The 14,929-nt window shown below is 41.1% G+C and overlaps 1 protein-coding gene across 4 annotated transcripts in view; it reads left to right on the top strand.

The window, feature by feature from the left end:
- CABCOCO1 (ciliary associated calcium binding coiled-coil 1) overlaps positions 1 to 14,653 on the top strand; it is a 53,763-nt gene extending 39,110 nt beyond the window's left edge. For all 4 annotated transcript variants that reach the window (XM_082222490.1, XM_082222493.1, XM_082222491.1 and 1 more), the window contains exons 6-8: positions 8,694 to 8,816; positions 9,824 to 9,958; positions 14,359 to 14,653. In XM_082222490.1, the coding sequence (XP_082078616.1) occupies positions 8,694 to 8,816; positions 9,824 to 9,958; positions 14,359 to 14,433 (333 nt within the window). In that variant the 3' untranslated portion in view covers positions 14,434 to 14,653. The remainder of the gene's footprint in view (positions 1 to 8,693; positions 8,817 to 9,823; positions 9,959 to 14,358) is intronic.
- The last annotated feature ends 276 nt before the right edge of the window (positions 14,654 to 14,929 follow it).

Genomic DNA, 14,929 nt, shown 5'->3' with positions numbered 1-14,929 from the left:
TTAATCCGAGGTAATATTTCTGGGTTAGTAGAGTCTGTAACCTGAAGCGTATGTAACCCGAGGTACCACTGTATAGATATTCTAAGCCTCCATCACACATTGTTGATGTACTTTAGTTGTGCAACCCTGGGGACCAAAAATAAGTATAAATTTGGAACATGGCTTTTTAAAAAAGACCCACCTAGCTCACAACAATGTTGTTGAAGAGGAAAGAAAGGGCAACTACATACAACTTTTGTTCTCCTAAGTTTGGAATAACGTTCTTCAACCTTGGCTCCCCAGATGTTGTTGGACTCCTGGCAACATTCCCAGGCAGATTTGTTTAGCCATTGATCAGGGATTCCAGCAGACACTTGGGGCCCAGAGTTGAAGAACACTGATTCATGTGATAAGAAGCTTCCTTAAAGCTTCCCCCCTCACCTAATCACTGTAGATGCCACTGTAGAACCGGGGACCTCCTACATGCAGAGAGCGTGTCATACCTCTGAGCTATGGCCCCACCCCAGATAGAACCCTGAGCATGCGGGCTGCAGTGGATGCTGTGTGGATACTTCTGGAGCACCTCCACCTGGGTGTTTGTTTGAACGAGGAGAAGGCGTTGGAATGCAGTGTCTTGAGTGGCAGGAAGGAGGTCACATGGGATGGGGGATATTAGGGCAAATAATCCCTGTCCTGGTCATGCCATTGACTTGGCTTCTCCATAGCTTGAGGCACAAGGTGTGGGGATTTAGACCATTTAGAAAGGTGCTGTTTCACTTTCAACATTCCAGAGCAGGGAAAGTGCATGCTAATAACCTAATTCTAATGATGCTGGCATGAAAACTAACAGTCGCTCAAACAATCTCTAGTCAATTTTCTGATAAAGTGAATTTAGCGTTTCCTCCATTTTATGATTAAAGTGAGCTATGGTACGAGTTTATTTTTAAGTAGGTGTTAATTAAAAATATGGAAATAGGTTGGAACACATTGCTTTTCACAGGCAAGGAATAATCACAACCAATTTGTTCACACAATCGTGCCTGTTTGGGAATGTTTTTAAAAACGGCTTGAGTTTCCGCTTGGTTCTCTGTCTGCTTGTTTCCGCAGCGGAATATGATTCTAATAAAATCAGTAATTGAATTTGCAGTCCAAAGAATAAATGGTTATTTTAACAGAAAGTTGCACGCTTTGTGGAAAAGACTTAAGCTCTTTGTATATTGTATCTAATGGCAGAGGACACAACATTACTGCCTTTACGTCTCCTTACAACCCACACATTTAACTAAATGCATAGTATTTATAAAAGAAACTAGTACGGTTTTTGTATCTTTGAACAACTTTGTGTCCTGCTGTTTCTGGATTAAGACAAGTTTATTTTTAAATGCCAGTTACTTTGAACTAGGAAAAAAAAGTGGTTCATACATAAGCTGGAAATGAGTTGGGTTTTGGCAGCTTTAGTATATGCCTGCAAGGACTCAAAAGAACTTTGATACACATTCTTCAATGGCCTCCACACTGTTAGCTGTTGTGCAGTATTTTGTCTCTGATGCATTCACTCTGTGACAGCTCTTCCACAAAGAGAGATGAGGTAACTGGAAATGACTTTTGAAACATGGGGTGATGGAGAAAGATGGGTTTTATAGAGTTTTGTAGGGCAACACTAAGTATTTTTTCACACTGTTAGTCATTTAGGCTACCTCGGTGCTGTACATTTAAAGCAGTATGATACCAATTAAACAGCCATAGCTCCCTGCGCACCCCCATCACAAAATATCCTTGGTTATAGGTGCCAAGAGTTTTTAGGAGATCCTTATTCCCACCACAGAGCTACAATTCCCAGAGTTCCCTAGGAAGGGGCAGGTGGCCCTATTTTCAGAAAGTTGGTTTGCCTTTCTGTTCTCCCTCAACAAAAATCTACAACTTGTCAGTCTGTCCCCCTCCTACCAACATCCCATCTAGCATTGTGGAGGGGGCTGGTTTATCTCGATAGGGGTCCAGTCTGTTTTCTGCTCCTTGGGGAGTGCTTTGTTATACTTGACAGCCAGTCATTGGGCACTCTAATGAATGGACTCGCTTCTCTGTGTTTACCGTATTTTTCGCTCTATAAGATGCACCTGACCATAAGACACACCTAGTTTTGGAGGAGGCGAACAAGGGAAAAAAATCCTCTCCCTCTCTGCTCAGCACCTCTCCAGCAAAGCGGGAGGAGAAACGGAAGGGGCTCCGTTTCAACTCCCGCTTCACTGAAGGGGCGCTGCGCAGCTCTCCCTCTCTGAGCAGCACCCCTTCAGCGAAGCGGCAGGAGAAACGGAGCCCCTTCCATTTCTCCTCCCGCTTCGCTGAAAGGGCGATGTGCAGAGAGGGAAAGCTGCGCACTGATCCCTCTTGTTCTCCTGGCTTCAGCGAAAGCTGCGCAGCCAGCATTCGCTCGATAAGATGCACACACATTTCCTCTTACTTTTTAGGAGGGGGAAGTGCATCTTATAGAACGAAAAATACGGTATTTACCATGCTGTATTGTGTTTTTTAAAAAGGAAAAAATACTTGTGGCCTCCATCTTTTTATGGCTACATGTGCATGGTCAGATTTTTGCTTTATTCCACATCAGTTGCCACTGCTGAGATTAGCATGTATGCCTCTTGCAGAGATCTCTGCATGCTCACCTGTAGCGCATATGGCTGATGCTGGATTGGGAGGCCCTAGAAGGTAGAATATTCTTAAGGGGAAAGTGAGATGAAAAAGTTTTGGAAACTTTAGCATAAGGCAGCCATGGTATGGATCTACATGGGACAGGGGTTGCGAAATTTGATAAGTCAGGAGGGAACTGGTAATGGACGCATCTCAGTTATTTGGACCTTATTTTATGTTGCGACATGCATTTTTTAAAAACAGAGGTGTCAAGATGTAGATGGGAATTGGTTGTTTTCTGCCAATAGTACTCTGACTGGTTGACTAAGTAGACAAATCAGCAGCATTCATTGGTGTAACAAGAAAATTATCTATGTTGACCTGCGGGAGAGTGTTTCAAAACCGTTTAATAGCTTGAATCTAAGGGGAAATATTTATGTGTTTTCTGTCAGCAATTTGTGGATAGAATGTTGAGGAGCTGAAACCATAAAGCATTGTGCTGCTGCTAAACATCACTTAAAAATTCCATGTTGATATTCATTAGTATAGATTACTGCGTTTCAGATGAATCTCATGTCCTTGAGGCCAAGTTGCTACTAAAGTGATGCACAGCTTCCTAGATTGTCAGTATAATTCTGCCATTAAAATGTTTTGCTGTCCAATATATGTTTCATACTTGTAAAGTAGTTTTATGCAGATATTTTCATATTTATTAGAAGGCCAGGGAACGCCAGGTTGCACTGTATATAAAACACCATCCCAGGAGGAATAACAGATGGCCCATAGGCTCCACAGCTGGATGAAGGGGATGGTGTCTTCCAGATGTGTCCATCAGGTTCCCAGGCAACCCCACCACATGTGAAGCAGTGTCCCTTCTGCCTGTTTAGACGTCCAGCAAGTGTTAGATCTCATTTTATACATTTTTGATAGTTTGGTCCCTTCCTATAGAACACCTTTTCACAGGAGAAATGCCTCATTCTCTGTTTTTAAATGGACCCTAAAGACCTGGATACTTTATTCTATTTTTAATTGAATAATGCTGCCCATCTACATTTTATGAACTGTAGTTTTAACTTTGGCTGATATTTTTTTAATATTGAAATAAGAAGGTTTTGTCCTGTTCTTTTAATTAATAGTGTTTGATGTTTTTATTGTTTTGTGGCTTTTACTTGCAAACTGCCTTATTAAAAGTATTTTTGTACTGCTTTTGCTTTGAAAGGCCCTATAAAAATGTTTTTTTAATCATTGCAAAACATGGCTCAGTCATATTTTTTGTGGCCTCACAAGCTATCACCTAAGTCCTGGAGATCTCATTTTCCCTTTTAACAAGTTTCTAGCTTTCACTGTTTTGAAAGCAGCTTCAAAACATGATGGCGATGTGTTCGGAAGGCTCAAGTTATGCAATTATTTGGATCTCAGCCAAGGCGTACCATCTGGAGTCAATCGATAGGAGGCAAAATTTGGACATGAATCTAAGATACAGTTCAATTCAGGGAATAACATGCTTTCTGTCTACAGAACAAGAGCAGATTTTAATATTACACAAACAACTCCTTTGTAACCTATTAGTCATAGCACTTTACTCTTCAGTTAAACAAGCACAGGCACATCTAATGTGTGCTCTTTTTATTCCCCAAACCTGAAATGCACAGCTAAAGATGAGAGTATTGAGTGAACTTTAGGCTTCCTTAACTTAGCTAAGTGATTCAGTTTACAAGCTTGCCTGTGTCTGTGTTCTGAGAAATGAGACATGTTTGGATATGCCTATGGTATGTTTGTGTCCCATATGTGGTAGAGAATTTTGCGGACCTGGCAAGCAAAAAAAGAGAGGAGGAATAGAAATTCAGTGTGATTCTGGTTTGGCCGAAACGCTAAGACAAGGATATAACTCCTAAAATGTGATTAAATATTTGGAGAGGTGTGGCTAGATTTTATCACTACAGTTCTTAGAATCATAGAATCATAGAATCATAGAGTTGGAAGAGACCACAAGGGCCATCGAGTCCAACCCCCTGCCAAGCAGGAAACACCATCAGAGCACTCCTGACATATGGTTGTCAAGCCTCTGCTTAAAGACCTCCAAAGTAGGAGACTCCACCACACTCCTTGGCAGCAAATTCCACTGTCGAACAGCTCTTACTGTCAGGAAGTTCTTCCTAATGTTTAGGTGGAATCTTCTTTCTTGTAGTTTGGATCCATTGCTCCGTGTCCGCTTCTCCGGAGCAGCAGAAAACAACCTTTCTCCCTCCTCTATGTGACATCCTTTTATATATTTGAACATGGCTATCATATCACCCCTTAACCTCCTCTTCTCCAGGCTAAACATGCCCAGCTCCCTTAGTTCTAATGTCATCCCTGCTGTTTGAACATTTGATTAATAATGTGTTCATAATATGGATGTAAACATGGGTAGGGAGATTGAGGAGAGAGGGATGAAGGGAGCTTGTGCTGCAAATATCCACTCTTTTTAATGAAAAATTAAGCAGTATTAGATGATAGATTCTGATTTTCTGGAGGCATATTAGTAAAACATTCTGCTCTTGCTCTCACTCCTCGTTTCCAGTTATTGCTCAAGTAGAATAGGTAGCTTTTCCTTCTTCTGCAAAGAAAAATGCTGCTGGAGTCTCCTGTGGTTGGAATTAGCTGTCACAAATAAATAGCTGACTTTCATCTCTGTAATATTACATGAGCAGGTATTCTGTGCTGTGGCTAACGCTATAGAGCCATTTGTATGATATTAAATGTTTTTTCCACCAATCAGCTCTCCATTTATACTTCAGTAACCGTAGCATCGTGTATAGAAAAACGGTACAATAATTTTCATTTTAAGAGAACTTAAGTAGCATAACATCTGGGGGGACGTGGAATTTTATACTGGTAGATTGCACAATGTTAATTTTGTAATAACTACCACATCTGCGCAACTCATTCCTTAGGCCTTCTTAGCAACCCCTTTCCATTCATTCTCCAGAATATTTGTTATTATTTATGCCGTTTTAATGTTGCCGTCTTGCACACTTTTGGTTTGTTTTTTCAAAAAAGCAAATCTACTGGACGTCAACCACAAACAGCATATGGCAAACACATGGTGGGAAGTGGATCTGTTGTACCACTTCCTATTCCCCCCCCCCCCACGAAAATTGAAAGCATATTTGGAGGCTAACTTTTAGACTGCAAGGCTGCACGCTAAAGAACCCACTTTAGGCACACACCAGTGTTCTCGGCAGCAACTCGACTGCTACCAGATTTCAGGGGTGGGTCGACAGGTACCGTATTTTTCGCTCTGTAAGACGCACCACAAGACGCACCTATAAGGCCATAAGACGCACCTAGTTTTTGGAAGAGGAAAACTAGAAAAACAAAAATTTGAATCCCAGAAGCCAGGACAGCTAGTGGGATCGCAGCACAGCTTATGGGATAGCCATAAGCTTATGGGATAGCCTGGCTTATGGGATAGCTGCGCGCAGCCTCTCCTGGGCAAGGGGAGCCTTCATCCCCTGCCTGGAAGAGGCTGCGCACGGCTAAGGCTCCTCCTCGGGGAAAAGCCAAAAAGCCCCCAAGAGCCGCACACACGCTCCACGCGGCTCTTTAAAGGGAGCGCTGAGCAGAGCCTCCCGCCTGCATTCGTTCCATAAGACGCACACACATTTCCCCTTACTTTTTAGGAGGGGAAAAGTGCGTCTTATAGAGCGAAAAATACGGTACATGACGAGGGAGGGCACTTCTAGAAAAGGTGGGTTGCACACACAGCGTTCTTCTTGCGGTTTTCATAGCCTACCCATGGACCTCAAGGTAACAGGTGGGTAATAAATTGAGATGGTGATGATGAGAAACACTCTTGTTTGATGGACTTTCCTTCAAACCAGCTTCCATCCAATTAGAAAACAGAAGCCTGAATTAAGCAGAGGTGTGCACATTTCAGGCAGCCAGTGCGCATGCACAGTTAACAGCCTCAGTGAAGTTCAGCGTGGGAAACAAATCATGTTTGGAGCATCAGGTGAAGACATCCCTGCCCCCTCTCTGGTGCATATAGCAATATTAAAAAGTGACTTGGGCCACAGGGGCTACCTCATCATGTTTCAAGCCATTAATATGTACCTAGCCAGAGTGGCTTATAGAGGCCCGGTTCAAAATCCTTTTGCATCACTGCAGCCAAACTGCTGAGGATCTGACTTTGTAGAATGCCAAATCGTTACAAGACATAGGTTTGCATAATCACTACTTTATTCTATTTAAACTTTTTTGTAATGCAAAGATGACATCTCGCATAGGGAAGTGAAAAACATTCTAAGAAAATGTAGATGTTTTGTAACTTGGAAAAAAATAACAATCCGTTTTTTTAAAATTTAAATTCATTTGTGGACCTAATTCCCTTGAAGCCTGTAGAAGCAAAACGCCTTTATTCTACATGCTTAAGAAAGCTGTAAATTTTTTCTTGGAAAAATTGCAACTTTAAAAAGAGGATTATAGTGCTGACCTTGTCTCCTCTATTTTTAAATAGATTTTACTGCATAATCATTGGTAATCGTATACATGAGGTTTTGTTTAAAAGAAACACAAAGGCTTAATTGTATTTTTTTAAAGGAAAGTATTGCATCAGAAGGATTCATTTAAATACATTTGGCTCTGGGCTCTCTTCACAATTCATTCATTCTGATTTTCCCCTGGACTTGTTAAGAATGCAAAATTTAGGAAGGACTAAGCCAAATAACGCTTTTTAGATCACTACATTCTGGCTTCAAAGCATAGTTCAGCTCAAAAACCTCTGTTACTAAAGAAAATACTTCATTTTAATTCTCTGTTTGCAGTTGCATTTTTTTAAAAAAAGCTATTGTCTAAATGTTAGGGCTGTTGTGACTCACAAAAGCAGCGAGTTCTGGGATAATGTCAGTATAATTGGCTGTTTGAAAGGGCAGCAGCAGCAGAGAAAATGCAGGGAGAGCCACTGTAGGTATACAGGTCACTGTAAAGACATGTGTATACATGCAAACATCTTAATGGCTAAGGCTTGAATAATTTTGAAATTCTGAATGGCCAGTAATGCATTTGTAGTGCGTTTAAAGACATTCAGTGATATATCCTGGGAGTGCCAACCCTTTTGATCCTAGGAGCAGATCTGAAAACTTAAGAAACTGCCATGGGCACCACGAAATGCCCATTTCACAAAAGAAAAATTGGGAGTGCTCAGAACCCCCTCCCTGCAAACAGCAGGCAAAACACTCCACAAACTCCCCAAACAAAACATAAGGGGGGGGGGGAGTAGGCCAGTTGCACAAACACACCCAAAATGCAATCCTGCCCATCCAACAGTCTCAAACCCCCTAATATAAAAAAGAATTGGGGGGCTAGGAGCCTGAGGCCCCCAAAGCACCACATTGGGGACCCATGTCTAGCCAGCTTTTTCCAACCCAACAGCAAGTGATTGGAATGGCTGTTTTTTTCACCCTTATAGCCAGTCAGCTTCTCTTTGCTTTACAGGAAAGAATCTTTCAGGTTTCCTTTATTTTTTTATTTTTTTAACTCTTCCTTCCGTGTACAGGAAAAGATTGTCGCCCACAAATCACTGGCCTGGCAATGAAAGTGCAACTGTCTTGTGCTTCAAGAGCAGCACAGTAGTAGCAAAAAAGTTGTGTTGGTTTCTGTACTGAAGGCCAGCAGTTTGGGCTCTAGCATCATTCGGCAGACCGGGAATTGAAAACCACTCTTTTATAAACTAACAAAACTATGCCCTGATAAGGACAGTCCTTTTCTATAATGTATTTATATTAAACGGTAGTGATATCCATAATCACAGGTCCTTCTAATGGTGTAATATTCCATGCTAAGTAATTGAACAGAATTCAGCATCTGCTGACAGATGAATGCTTTTTCAGCTTTAAGGAGGACCGCTGGAAAAAACATACGACTAGAAATTAAATACAGATCCGGAAAGGATGACAGGAAACTGCCCAGTTCAGAGTACTTGGGAGAGTAACAAAAAGTGTTTTTGGTTAACAGCCTAAAGTGTGTTGAAAAACCTATCAGCGTATTATGAACATTAAATACATCTTTGTTGTATAAGCTTTTTCGTTTTGTTTTCCAAACAGAATGTTGTAGAACTGGTCAAGCCCGCTGATAGCCCTTTCCCTGCTCCTTTGGAAGAAGGTTTGGCGAACGATATATATTCCAAATTTATAGCACAGATCCCAGGTGAAGAGGATGCAACTAAGGTAAAGGAGAATTTTCCTATTAAAACTATATTGGTCAAGGAAATGATATGCTCCTCAATTATCCATCAGGGTGAGGAGTTTGGGAACTGCCGCCATAGAAATTTTGCTGGTCTTCTAGCACAGAAGCATAGAATTATAGAATTGGAAGGACCCTGAGGATCATTTAGTCCAACTTCCTGTAATGCAGGAATATGCAGCTGTCCCTTATGAGGATCAAACCTGCAACCTTGGTGTTACCAGCACCATGTTCTAATCAACTGAGCTATCCAAAAAACTCAAGAGGAGCTGGTGTGTTGCATATATTTTACTTCCTCTGCAGAAGCAGACATAATTAAATGCAGTTTATAATTACACCCACTTTAAGATGAGAATTTGTTTCCTCTGTTACAGAGGTCCCCAATGTGGTTCCCATGGAAACCCAGCACCCACGGGGTCCCCCCCAGCTGAAATCAGACTTGGAAATAGTATTCTGCTTTTGGGTTGTGTTTGTGGCACTCCTTTAAGAAAGCAGTACTGCAAATAAATCTGTTTTCATTGATGACATGTTGGGCACTGCATTCGTTGAGTTTGTGCGCACCATGATTTTGCAAGATGAGATCAAATGCTTTGCAGGGTCACCAATTTACAAGGACATGGATAAGATCCTCAGCTGCACATTTTGTGTCCAACTGCACACTAAAAAAAAGCCTTAAAAAAACCTGGTAACTAATAGAAAAGGTGGCGTGTGATGGTGTTCACCACAATTTTTCTGGTTTGTAGAAGCCCATGGGCCCAAAATAGCTGGTGACCTCTGCATCTACTATACCAGCTGGTAGCAAGGCACTTGCTAGCTTTGAGGCTCTGCTCTTCTGCTCAGTTTCTTAAGTAATGTGACTTCCGTCCACTGGCTAGGCCAAAACAACCTCCCAAGTTACCTCTTTTACGCCAATACTGTACCAGCAATGCCGCTTTTGCATATGGTGCCGAAACGAACACCTTTCATCTAATATTTCCTTCCACCCTGTTAGGAAATGGAGGGAGGCGTTCCTCTGGAAGAGGAGGCTGAAGCCGAAACCATTGTGGATCCTTTGACAGGTTACACCATCGAGGATGTTCAGATGGTACTGGGCCAGATCACCGGTGAAATGCTCAGCGGTATTCAGGTATTTCCGGAGGGGTGGCGATGGCACTCTGTTGCAGCAAAACACAACAAAGGATCTTGCGACTTGAAAAGTTTCTTACTGCAAATAATTTTGTGGACTACAGTCCATTGGTTCGTGAAAACCTTATGCCATAATAAATGTGTTAGTCTTCAGGGTGCCACAAGATTCCTTTTTGCTTTTATTCTGTATGCATGATGCATATAGAAATGTGTATCGATGCAAGATCCTGCACACAGCTCATTATAGACTCAAGTACAATACACTGGTAACTTCGTTCTCAAACTTAATCCGTTCTGGAAGTCCGTTCCAAAACCAAAGCGGTTTTTGTTCATATTATTTAGTCCCTGCCCATTGACCTTAGAATTATACTACAGTGGTACCTCGGGTTACAGACGCTTCAGGTTACAGACTCCGCTAACCCAGAAATAGTTACTCGGGTTAAGAACTTTGCTTCAGGATGAGAACAGAAATTGTGCTCCGGCAGCAGCAGGAGGCCACATTAGCTAAAGTGGTCTTCAGGTTAAGAACAGTTTCAGGTTAAGAATGACCTCCGGAACGAATTAAGTACTTAACCCGAGGTACCACTGTATTTCCGTAATCCAAGCAATACCTAAATTATTTGGGATTGCTTCTGCACTCAAGCCCTTTTGGATTACTGGAACGTTTCTTTTCCATAATTAGCTAGAAGCAGAATTAAAATAGAGGTCCTATATTATGATCCTTGTATAACGCTTCCCCACAAGTTAGCCACATTCATCAGAGACACTTTCTAACATTAGTTAAAAGTTTCTGTCTGCAGGATTTGGGCTTTTCATTGTTTCGTGCTGATGGCTTCTGGGGATTAGTCTCTTAATTGCTCCAATATCAGTTCTTGTTCATGCCATAGGCAGAGTTTTAGTGACTTGTTGACCTGCATTTTTTGGAAAAATAATAATGCCATTTCACTATTAAACATGAAAAGAAAAAAAATAACATGAGAAACTCAGTAATTAAAGCCTTCAGATCATACTCTGCATGGAAACAGAAACTGAAAATGGAGCAATTAAAGATAGGCATTTCCCAGGGCCATGAAGAGCCTGTTAATTACTAATCCCTAGCTGCAATCAACAGGAAGTGACACAACAGGCAGGTCCTACAAACTTGAAACCTTTAATTAAAGGCACAGGAACTCAGGAAAGCTGGAATAGTGCTTTGTCTGTCCCCAGTGGGCAGGCTGGTGCTGCAGTTGCATTTTATTGCTAAAAACGTTTTCAAAAGTTACAAATCATAAAATATGACAGAGGACAATACATAACAGTGAGGATTTGGCAGTGGTGTCCCCTGGATTCTCTACAAAAAGTAAGTGAACAAAGAATAGCAATTCCAGAAGAAAGGGCTGGAGTGGAATGCTAGATAATAATGCATAGGGTGAAAAGTGTGTTTCATGCAGCAGCATACAATTTTCCAATATAGAAAATAAACAGGACTAAAGCTTGGTGTGTGGTTTGTTTCAGGCATTAGTTTATTGTTTGGCAGATGCAAGGACAGAAGAACAAGGCAAATCAGGACTGCGCAGAGTAGGACCTACAAAGCTTTAACAAACCCCACCAGCCATGTGTTGTGGCCTACCAAGTACACAACAGCTCACCCACTGCTATTTTTTTGTCCTAGCTGGGCAGGAAAAGCAGAAAAGCCTATATATGGAGAAGTGCCCTCCATAGCTAGCAGGCAGCATCCAACATGATACATTGTAAGGTGTGTAGATCTAGGTTAGATAGTACCATTCTGCGAGAGTCTGCATATTCAGCTTCAGGAATAACCATCATATGACTTCCTTGGTTTGTAAGTCTACTGCGTCATATAAAGACATTTGCATTCTTGCCCTCTCATCCAGCATTAGGAAGCAGTTGAAGGACAGTCAAGCTACCCTCACATGTTTGTCCTCTTTTTCAATAATTGTATAGAAGAAACACAGTTCTCTTCAGTGGATTTGCAACCAACAGTTCCCTCTAACACAAATCAGGGGTACTTGATAAAATCACTATAAACACGTGCCTTTAGGATGGGCCTCTTCTTTCTCCCTTCCTCCCCATCTTCTGCCCCTGGCACTATTGTGAAAAGTCAGATAGCCCCCCCCCCAAAAAAAAAGTTACATTTAAAATAAAGCGATGTAGGTATTTTTATTTGCATGTCGGCAATTTGCAAAAATGTGTCAGTGGGCAAAATAAGTTTTGGTTATTTTGATGTTTATCTATCTAGTGCCTGCCGTTACTTGAATATCTTGTGGTTTAATCCCAATACAAGGACTGTCTCTCTCTCTCTCTCTCTCTCTCTCTCCTTGCCCCCACCCCCACCTTGTTTCTTACGAGGCTTCATATCTTTTTGGAACCAGTTTTAGACTTAGAATGATTAACCTGCTATCCTGTTTGCACTTACTGGGGAGTGGTAGCATTGAACTCAGTGGGGCTTAGCCATGCATAGGATTGCAGGATTTTAAAAATATTAAGTGTAAAACTCTCTGCTTCTATGGCCCAGCTATAGCTCTTTTCTCATCTCCCCTTCTCCCTGCTCTCTTTATCCTGTGCGAGCCATTTGCTTTCTGCCCTGTTTCTGGAGCTGCTGTCTTGCTCAGCATCCCCACATACGATAAGAAGTTCATCCTGTGATCGCTATAAAAGTGAATCTCTGGAAATCCATCTGTATTGTTGTCTATAGCCCTGAACCATTTCATTGTAGTGGGTCTTTGTCCGATTGAACAGATAACCCTCCTGTCAAAATCAAGGAGGATACTCATCAAGCCTCAGGGATTTTGGATGTCTTCTTAGGAGCGAATCCAAGGTGCCCTTTAGTCTTTATGGTCCACTGTCTAACTCCCCCACTCCCTTCCTTCCTTTTTTATTCAGGAGGATTTTATTAATCTGGGCCACGTATGAGGAACATGATATGATTCTAATCTGTATTCATTTTATTTAAGATGCATCTTCTGCCACCAAAAAGGGACCCAGAGCAGGGTGCAAACATTACACAATCCATAAAGCCAACAATCAAAACAATTTTACAATCTAGTTTACATCTTTTGTTGAGGTTTGCTGTTAACACTGACTCTGAAACAAATGGTTTCAAACTGGGTTTATAAAAATACTGTGTGATTTTAACTAGGATCCCTATAGGCCACCAATGGGGCTTCAAACTTAAGAGATCCTCAGGATGCCCTTCTGATATTTAACAGTGAAGGCATAACTAATCTGTGTTAAATTATTCTGTTCTTATGCATTCATGTTCAGAGACATGAGAAGTATTTAACTGGGTGCGTACAAGGTCCATTTTCATCCATCGTTTTTGTCAGAATCTCAGTAACCATTAGACATGAGGCCTTCCACCAGAAATTGGCCTAAATGGGCCACAATCTTTCTGCCTGTGCCATATTTAAAACATTGCCTACCAGTTCTCTTTCACAAAGTGATTTTTGAGCTAAATTCTGTTGCAGTTCACCAAGACTTCAGCAACATCCTTTTGAATTCAGCAGAGAATTTGGTATTAACTCTTAGATGCATTTAAACTATGTCTAAAGTAGCAGAGAGAGAGAAAATGTTCTTGAAACCTTCATTTCTGTTGTATTCTGTTGCTTTGGAGGCTGCTTTTGTCAACCATCTTCCCTCCACAAAAACAGGAAATTACAGAATGCACAAAAGTATACATTTCCTACAAAAGAGATACACACATCCACCTATTTTAAAGGCTACATAAATTCCAAGACCACTGATACATTCAGCCAGCATTTGTACAAAGTTGCAAAAACAAAACAAAATGAATGTTACAGGAAACATACTATCACTGTCAAGGAATATTTGTTGCCATCCTTGTGACATTGTTCTGAATACTGCAACGAAATCCAAGCATTCTGATGCTTGTTTGTATGATGTTCATTTGCAATGAAGCTTTAGTTGAGAGAGACAAGCAATATCTAATAAAGTAGTTCTGGCCTGTTGTTGTGCACATTGCTTCATTACATTTCCAGTAATGCACTCTTAAGTGCAATAGATCTGCTCTAAAGATTAAACATCTGCTGTGAAGGGAGGGGAGGATGGAAAATAACTCAAATGCCAGAGGATTCCACCTCCTCTCACCAATTTAGATTTATTGGTAAAATTCATCTGAGAAGGCAAGGTTACTGGTCGGGTGGATTGAGAGATGGTTGTCACTTCCTGTTCATGACAAGCATATATAGTGCATTGAACTATGCACACAGTAATGAAATAAAGTATTGTCATGCAAGTACAGGCTGGGGCATCGTAACATCTGCAAAACAGGAAGATGTCCAAAGAATAATGCTTGCCTTTGCTATAGTGAAACCATGAAGACAATGTGCAGTAGCTGATAGCTCAGTTACATCTACTTCTTCTTTAAAATTGTCTTTACAGACTGAGATTAATGAAAGGCTACAAACGCAGCAAGAGGCCTATTCTGCAAGAATAGAGAAGCTGAAGAAGGCCTGAAACTGAGCAAGCAGAGGGATGGTGGTGTCTTACACTTGCTATAGAAAACACAGGACAGCAAGCCCTGTGATGTGTTTCTACTACCTACAGTCAGCATAATTGGGACGCTGTTTCATCATCCAGAAAGCACTGTTCTTTGCCATAGCACATCTATTTTTATATTATTTGAGTGTTCTATGAAAAGATAAATAAAATTAAACTTTAATTTTCCTCTATTGAAGGTTGTGTTTGTTTGTTTGTATCTGAGAGTCATCAGGGTTGTGAAATTTTCCCCTATATGTGTGTTGGTGGAAGATATTCAGAACATCCAAGGGCATAAAAATATTGTAACCTTTTGGGGAATCATAAACAAGCAGCCTCTTACCTAGAATAGTTACGTCATCCCTTAGGGATGGATTGATCGGTCTGTTTCAGGCCCATGTAAGTTTTGCATGTAGCCAGTCATGAATCCATTCTGTCCCATTTCTCATTTATCTGTTTTAAAAAGAATGAGAAC

This window comes from Podarcis vaucheri, assembly GCF_965113315.1.
Source record: "Podarcis vaucheri genome assembly, chromosome: 5".
Classification (NCBI taxonomy): domain Eukaryota; kingdom Metazoa; phylum Chordata; class Lepidosauria; order Squamata; family Lacertidae; genus Podarcis; species Podarcis vaucheri.
The sequence above is the reverse complement of the archived record's forward strand: the minus strand, read 5'-3'. Positions and strand labels throughout refer to the sequence as shown.